At 43.7% G+C, this 8,695-nt stretch overlaps 1 protein-coding gene across 11 annotated transcripts in view; it reads right to left on the bottom strand.

Annotated features, from left to right (window-relative positions):
- Positions 1-1,339: 1,339 nt before the first annotated feature.
- The window catches only part of ATL2 (atlastin GTPase 2), a 55,632-nt gene continuing 48,276 nt past the window's right edge, over positions 1,340-8,695 (bottom strand). For 9 of the 11 annotated variants that reach the window (XM_066995495.1, XM_013196154.3, XM_013196161.3 and 6 more), the window contains 4 exons: positions 8,348-8,419; positions 5,326-5,757; positions 3,937-3,951; positions 1,340-3,319 (listed from right to left, as the gene is read on the bottom strand). In XM_066995495.1, coding sequence (XP_066851596.1) covers positions 3,200-3,319; positions 3,937-3,951; positions 5,326-5,757; positions 8,348-8,419 — 639 coding nt within the window. In that variant the 3' untranslated portion in view covers positions 1,340-3,199. Of the gene's footprint in view, positions 3,839-3,936; positions 3,952-5,325; positions 5,758-8,347; positions 8,420-8,695 lie in introns of all 11 variants that reach the window. The other 2 variants (XM_013196156.3, XM_013196157.3) reach the window with 2 other exon arrangements.

Here is an 8,695-nt window from a genome sequence, read left to right as displayed (position 1 = left end):
TCAGCAGAAGTTTGTAAAGCTGAGTTTCTGTTTAACTTGATGCCAGCTGGGAATGTGTTCACATTCTAACCACACTAGAATAACCACTAACACTCATACTTTTCCGGAATTAACAGAAAATATCTTTTATCTTGACACCTTTCCCACAACACCCATGCACTCACCAGCACTGGCCTTTAAGGCACAATTATTTCCAGTAACTGGTCTTCGGGGCCTGTTCTGTCTCCAGTTGCCTCCCACAGAGGGCAGCACCCACACTACAAATGTGTCTCAGGGCACCCCTGCACCTCCCAAGGTGCTTCCAGTGCCTCTAACAGGAGCTCTGGTCCCTGGTTGCCTCAGAACTGTAAGTGCATCCAGCCTGGACTTGGGGCTGCTTCAATAGCTGGCTCCCAGGCCACTTACCTACCTGCTGGCTAACCTGGACCTATATTCTACACTAATGCACACCCTGGTTTTACAGCTGCTGGCACTTGCTTGCCATTTACTCCCATCTCTCCACAGCCCCCATGACCCAAGGTCCCACACCAGTCACACTCAGGTGTCACCTGAGTCCCCTCACCCAGGAAGAGGTTAGAAATAGAATTACAGGAGAGGACAGGTCAGAACGCAGCGATCACACAGACCCAAGACAGACAAGCACACTCACCAGCAACCTGTTGACATACAAGCAGTACCTTCTATGCCCTTGACCTTCTATTTCCCACACTTGTTCCTCCCCAAAATCACCTTGATCTCTCCTTTCTTCCTGCCTTTGGTTCCTCCCACAAACACCCCACAGCAAGTTCTGCACAGTCCCCAAGTACCCTTCCCTGCACCACTGACCTCCCTCACTCTGAAGTGAGCCCCTACTGTTAACACCATGATTGGTTTCACATCTCTTTGGCCACAGCAGCAGGAGAATCCTGTGCTCTGTATATGCATGTACATGTGCAGACAAGCCCCCTAACATTAATAACTAATCTAAACCTTCAAAATGGGAACTTGGGGCAGTGGGGGAAGGATGACAGTTGTCCCTACCGTTCTCTGGGCCCTTAAGCATTCATTTCATAGCTTCCTGACACAGGGTTCAGAACTCTCCCCTACCCCACTCCCTTACACCACCAGCCCTCTGATACTAAAAGGGTAGAGTAGTCTGGATCAAGTCTTCCAGCCTCACTAGGGTCACCCCCTGGGCAGGGTTCTGCTCTCACCATGACTGCAGGGCACAGCGCAGCCTCACAGCTGACAAACTTCTTGCATTCTCCACGAAGGCAGAGGGCTAGCATGGCACTCCAAGGTACCTACACGACTCCTCAGTCTTTTGACTAATAAGGAAAAGAGATTCAGCACCAAAGTGTTAGATTGTTTAAATAACAGTATTTAATCTGTACAGTTTTAAAGATACCATAAAATGCAACATTCCTACCTCATCTTCAGCATCATTCACCTGGAGCTGAGCCCTAATCTCTGGAAAACAGGTAACAACCACCACTCCCTAGAAGCTCCTTAGGGTACAAAAGTCACAGTGCAATTGCTTTAGTTCTAAACAGATGATTTCCCTCCCTGACGAGAGGGCAGCCTGATGAAGCTCAAACATTGATGGAAATTTTTACTACTTAGGAATGAAGAAAAAAATGAAATACAAGCTATTGCACACAGTCATTTCCAGCTGAAACTACAGCAGTAAACTCCTTTAGCTGCCCTTATACTCCACACATCTGAAAACGCCTTAGTTGATGCTTAGTCAAGAGTGAAAACAGATCCTGTAACAAGATTTCAGAATGATACAATTGTCGGAGGGCAGAAGCTGACAAACTCCACAAGTCAAGAAGCGTGCTTTAGAAGAGCAGAAAGTTTTCCTAAACAGGGAGGGGATATGAGCTAGACAAATGTCATCTTTCAGAGACAAGCATGAGAGAAACATCAGCTTCAATAGAAAGCTATGAAGTACAATAGACAATTTGTTTACATAATTGTCAGGATAAGTATTTGACATAGTTTATGTAGTAGAATACATACTTAAACATCTTTTAAAAATAAGCACGAATTTAATTTCATATATACACAACTGATTTTAATCATGTACTGAAAATAAATTACAGGAAATAACTTTAAAATGCAACAGAGGACAAGAGTTTCACAACAAACATTCCCACTGATTTTCCCAAGGGGGTGAGAGATTGCAGTGCTCAAGGCAGGTAAATATCACAAATATATCAAAAAACTTCAAACTGTTGATGCATTCACACATTTACATGAGCCACAAACATTCCTTTACAGGGACTGCACTTAGCTACCACAGAACCAGGTTTTGCCATAAACTACAAAACTTTGATACAAAATCGTATTTATATATTTATATTTCATATACATGCCCTATCTGTGATTTCTTAAAAAATAAAAACTAAACACACTGTACAGACAATCCTAACTCATTGCTTGGTAGCTGTAGGCAACGTTTTTGGATGGAATTTCTCCCCCAGTAGAATTAATGGCAATATTATATACATGAAGGCTAAACTGCAGAAAAAGACAGCTCAGTTCTGATATGCACCTCCCTCGGGACCAGGTCTGCAAGTTCAAGGCAAGACACCATATGCTCTGACCCACCGCCTCCCTTACCAGGTACTTCTGCCATCCGCGGTGTGAGGAACCGATACATGCATTTGTGTAACACTGGTACAACAGGCAGTAAAGCAAGATACATACTGCAACGGAGTGGCTCTAACGGCTTCACCAACTCGATACACAGAACAACTCCTGCCTTAGGGGTGGCAAGGGGATGTCGCAGAGCTAGGTACATCTGGTGACAGCACCCTTTAGGTGGGCCTGGATTGCTACTTCCCTGAAATTACCTCCTGCAGAGGACAGGCTCCCCACTGTAAGCCAGAAACTGCATCAACTCAAACACGGGGGGAAAAACGCCTCCCCCACACACTCCCCGAAACGCACACATGCACAGTTCACCAGGACTATACTTAAAAACACGCACCCCTCCCTCCCACCCCAGCGGTCTCCATGGCACCAGTTTGTCTCAGAAGCAGAGCACTGACAAACTTACTCTCCCCAGGTGATGGCAGCGATCTGTGAAGCCAGTCACACTAAACTACTTCTACAGTTGATTGTAAACTTTGGTTTATTTTTTTTTTTATTGAGTTCTCATGGTACAGCAAGCATGTCTAAGATGAGAGGGCAGAGTTGAAGAGGAGATGAACTGTCAGTCTGTCTTTAGTCTGGCATGGTGAGACACCTGCTCGGTCAGGCCTGCTTTGATAGAGTTTTTAACAGACTGTCTCATATGATCCTCCACCAAATTATCACTCATGGGCTTCAACACCTGTGGAATGAGAAACGTGCAAAGAAACAAAAAAATGAGGTAACCAAGGAAAAGAAAATATAAACGCATACAAAAAGATGAGACTTGAAATAATGAAAAAACTTGGAATGCTGAAGTCTGAAACAAACTGGCATGAACTGAAAGAGAAATGAGTTTTGCTGCTACAGTAATGAGGTTAAATCAGCCACATGCTATAAACACAAGTGATATCCCTCCTATACAGCAGTATTTCTCTGAATTCAAACCACTTTATAGTTCCTAGAAGATGGATGTGCAATTCCATACCCTATATGCAGCATCAGTCTGGTATGGTTACAGCATTTATGCAGACCGGCCCAGACGGTCCAGCTTATTGTCCTATATGTTTAAGTGTGAACGCTTCAGATACAGAAAGAAAGTTAAAAATACTGGCTAGTTTTTCTTCTTGTTATTGTTGGATGAGAGTCGCTGTCGCGGCACTGATGTAAGAGCACGGCGAATCGTTCGGCATCTAAGGACTTCAAAGAGTTTGGAAAACACCTAAAACATGAATTGAGCTGTTAGGGAAACCGGCTCTTAGAAAGCAGCAGAAAAAGGCAATCAAGTTCAGAAAAAAAAGATCGCCAGTAACTTCTTACCTTCCTGGGATTCCTCTGAAGCATGGAAGGAAAAGAAAGAAAAATCAATAGCAAGAACAATAATACAAGAGACTCCGACCAGAATCTGTAGCTACTTTGCCCCGTTATCAGCATCGTGCAACTGTAACAATACCATCAGCAAGCTCTTCTGGAGACCATCTTCTTCTGGCCCATAACCAGCAAGCTCCTGATGCCATAAACCAAGCTCTCCCCCTTCTCAGGGAAGGCTGGAAATCAAATCAAACCCTACATGCTCCAGGTATCCTATGGCAGTAGTGCTATCACAGTGAGCACTACACATCCAGCTGACACCTTCTACTTTTCTTGCAGTGCTCTTCAACCCCGAGCTGCAAAGCGAGAAGCTACGGTGGTAGAGAAGAGCCTCAATTTTAACCACTAGCCAAGGGCTGCAACTCAAATTTCAGTACTTGATGCTCAATTTCTTATTATGAAATCCACTTTTTCTCTCCAGTTACTTCACATGGCAATTCATAACCTTACACAATCGTTCATGGACAGGTTTAGTGTACCACTGCCTACAATTCGCCTGGAACAAAGTCACTTTTCAGATGTAGAAGACTGCAGCAGTTTAGAAGTTTCCGGTTAGTTATTTGCCTATACCTTGTAGAAGCTATTTGAGTGAAAAAAAATGAAAAGCTACTCAGAAGAGTTGGTCAGGAGTTCTCCGCACTGGCTGTACTAGGACAGCTACGTCAACTGGATTCAGGCAAAATCTTTGTAGAGGCCTTTGGTTCTCTCACACTGAAGTCTTCTTGTTCCTTCAAGGATTAGTCTGTCTGGCATGTATTTCTTGTAACAGCAGTTGCACCAACTGTGTTACTTGAAGGGTCACAGACTACACAAGTCTTCCTGGAGGAAGAAACTTGCTGTACATCCTCTTGTAGCAGTTACCGCATGTTAGTCTGGTTACTCATCAGCCAGTTTTCTTGGAGGTCTAATTAGTCCTCCAGTGTCACACCATCAGGTGAGGTGAGAGAGGGCAGTGTTTCCACCTTCCACATTTCTTGAAATATTTTACACACCACATCCATAGTGCAAGTTTGCCACTTTAAACTTACCTTTAAAAGCACAATTCTCTGCTCCAAGAAGTAGTAAGATTTTTAACAAGTCCCTCCACTCTTACCATCCAAGCACCTAGTAAAGCCTTTATGTAACACGTACATACATATTTAAATAACATTCCTGGTTTAATGTTCCTTGTGTGGGGCAACACTTACTGCAGAGTGGTTGTACTTCTGACCTGATTTTCCCTACAGTAGAACTAGTATTCTCCCTTCAGTCTAGACCAGCTTTTTACTCACAACACTGAGCAGAAACTATTTGATATGTTTGCTCAAGGAAAGATTTTTCATGAAAACAAATACCAACCTGTTCCCATATAGCTTCAGCGATCTGATCAATGGCTGTTCCAACTTCTCTGAATTCCCCAGAGTACTTAACGTATGCCCAAGTACAAAAGGATATAAGAGCTATCCCCAGCACGAGATTACACAGGGTAGCTATGGAGTTCATACCAAGGAACCCAGTCAGTCCTGAGGTTATATACATGGCAAACATGACTGCAAATAGAGTGGCAGGGGTACGAGCAGCGTAAAAGATGTTTTTGCCATCATTGTGCTTCACAAAGTTTGCATAGATCTCGTCGATTTCCGTCTCAAGTTGTTCCTGGTAGCGCCGACAGAACTCCTCCCCTCCCATCTTCTTCACCGAGCAGAACTGCCTGACAGCCGACTCTCTGTAATCCTGGTGCTTCCGCTCAAGGTCCGCTGGGGCAATGTAAGGCTTATCTCCTCCACAAATCTGTAGGAACAATCAGAGGTGATGTCAGTGCATCCCAAATATCTTGTGCTGTACTGAAAACAAACCTGCCCATCTCTCAAGCCAGCAGACCACCTCCTGCAACTTTCTTGGCTCGCTAAGGTCCAGAGTCCCATCCCAAGTGAAGCAGCCAAATGTTCTGTGCATCATGGCCCAGCAAGAGCCTTATCTGCTCATATACAAAGCCATAGCATATGACAGAACTAATACTTTTAGTCCTTCCCTTTGGACAAGCCCAGTAGAGGACATCAGCCACAACATATTCTCCTGTTATGAAAAGGTGAAATAAGGAACACCAGAAGGCAGACAAAGCTTGGCTTGAGGAAGGTTAGATAGCACTCTGAAGCCCTCCCCTCAGCTTTTTACACCACATCACCCACCTCAGTGAGAGGTTCACTGCTGAACTTGGACACCAATATGGTAGATTTTGCACACTCAGCAACTTCCTGCTTATTGCTGCCACTTGCAGGTCCCAGGGAACTTACCAGGTGATACGAATAAACAAGAACTAGCTGCTGACACCTTAAGCCTGTTCTTCCCTAGACTGTCCTCTAGGCTTGATTCAGATCAACTGGTGAGAGAATGTTTCTGCTGAAGGGAAGAAACCATGGACTCAGATACCTGTGACGTCTTCCTCTCCCTAAATCAGCACGGGTATGAAAACGGTTAGACTCCAGTGACGGACTTCCCTGTAACACTGATGTCTGACCTCTTACGGACTATGATTGGTGATTACCTAGGCCAAAAGGTCCAAACTGCTCAGATCAGCTCCAACTCAGAGTCTGACTGTAAGGGTCCATGTTTAAAGACTAAAGATTCTTTCCATATGTTGTCAAACTACAGCCTTTTCTCTCCTGCCACAAGGCAGTGCTTGCCACCTTCTGTCTTGAGCACAACACCTTTAACCTCCTCCTGCTGCTTTCCCTTCAGCAGGGCACAGAAAAGATCACTTTCTCAGAGTACAGCATACCCTTTCTGCCTCACAAGATGCATGGCTTCACTGACTAGCTTCTTCAAAGCAACGGGATCCTGACACCATCACCGCATCTGCTGTCCCTTGATCAAGTTTAACAAGCACCTGCCTGATTTTTCCTTATTACAGTTCTCTGTACCTGGCAAAACTCCCTGGAAAACAGGTCTCTCAACCTCCAGAACTGTTTTTTGCACATTGCCCAGAGTACTGAAACACTAGGAGCTTCTGATGTATCAAGACCACCGCTTGCCATACAAGTACTACCACTGTTCTCATGCTCTGTGTGCCTGCATCTGTTGTTCCTTACATTTAAGGTCATCAGGGGAACAGTATTTTGTTTATGCACACTCAGCAGAAGAGGGCTTTTGTTCACGAGTAGAACTCGGACAGTACAGTAAGAAACATCCATGTATAATCCAGTCTTAAGTGCTGTTCCTAAAACAGAACTTTCAAAGTCATGTCACATTAAGAACATTGAGACCTCTGGATTAAAATTGATTTAAGACATTTGTGTTTTTATCTACACTACACTCTACAGTGACACAAAAATATACACAACACTGCGGAAAATTACTATGGAAACAAAGTCTGTTTGAGAGCACATCTGTTTCTGTTTATCCCTCACCCCAAGTAAGAAGACTTTTGAGTACAGTATCTCAACAGCCAGTAAAGAGTCAAGGTAGGAAAAGATTTGGCTTTTTTTTTTAATATAAGCAACCCATTAGTTATTTCAAGAGGTTTTCCAAAAATGGAAACAAATGAAGGAATCCCTCTATGCCAGCATTATCAAGACAGCCTGCTAACAACTGAAGCTGGCTAGCCTGCCACTAGCATTAAGTCTTAATCTAACTTCAAAACTGAAAGCTACTTCAGTGATTAAGACCAGAATTAGCCCAGTTAACGGGGAGCTCTGTTTGTGGCACATCACCCATGTGATTACACATTTAAACCCACTGGTCCTGTTGCAGAGTTTCTAAATAAGCATAGTCTTGTTAAGCTTTGCAAGACATGCAACTGTTTCCAGAATTTGCCATGGTAAAACACTGCTAACACCATGAAGTTGAAGGATGAAGTCCATCCAGACATTCAGCTTGGAGTGGTGTAAGTCACTACCTTCAAGAGAAGAAGCAAGTAGGAAATTGCATGCTTTTTTTCCAGACAAGATAGTTTTTGGATTAAAGATTTTCTTTTTTTATTTATTAAAAAAAGGATTTTAATCCACACATTTGACAGCTAACGAATAACCACTATTCAAAAGTGTGAAGCCATTCTAGAACTCTACCCTTGGGTCTACCCTGACCCACCACGCATCTCCTCACCTGTCTGCACATTTCACATTATAGGATTTTTAAGATCAGCAGCAGGAATTAGCAGGTGGTATATTAAACTCCCATTCCCACACCTCCCCACCGATTTCCATCTCAAAGAATCCTGGATTTGCTGCATCAGACATCTAACCTCAGTGCAGGGGACAGAAAACACAAGTCCTGGACCCTAAGCTACTTTTCCCCATTAATATTCTCACAGCCTACACCAAACAACACTAAAACTGAAGGCCCATATTTGCATGCAAACAGTTAAAAAGTTGTGTTATCATACCTGCTCCATGCCTTTACTGTACAAGTCTTTTGCTCCTGCCACAGCAGCAAGATTGTTCGCCTCAGCTGTTGCCTAGAAAACATTGAGCACCACGTTATCACTACAGCATCACCAGCAAGTTACACGCTTGTAGTTACACTGCCCAACATACCCCACAACCACCAAGGACTACCAAGGACTGAGATTGCCAAGAAAATGCCCCACATGAACAAAGGAAGGTTAATGATAGATACTAAAACAGAGTGAGTAGAAGAAAGGGGTTTTCGGCTTTCTAGTACAGCTGCAGACAAAATTCCATGTGCTTGTACAGGCTTGTCATCATGAGCAATCTCTTCTGAATGTTCTACT

This window comes from Anser cygnoides, chromosome 3, assembly GCF_040182565.1.
Source record: "Anser cygnoides isolate HZ-2024a breed goose chromosome 3, Taihu_goose_T2T_genome, whole genome shotgun sequence".
Lineage (NCBI taxonomy): Eukaryota > Metazoa > Chordata > Aves > Anseriformes > Anatidae > Anser > Anser cygnoides.
Note: the sequence above shows the minus strand (reverse complement) of the source record. Positions and strands in the feature narration are given on the sequence as shown.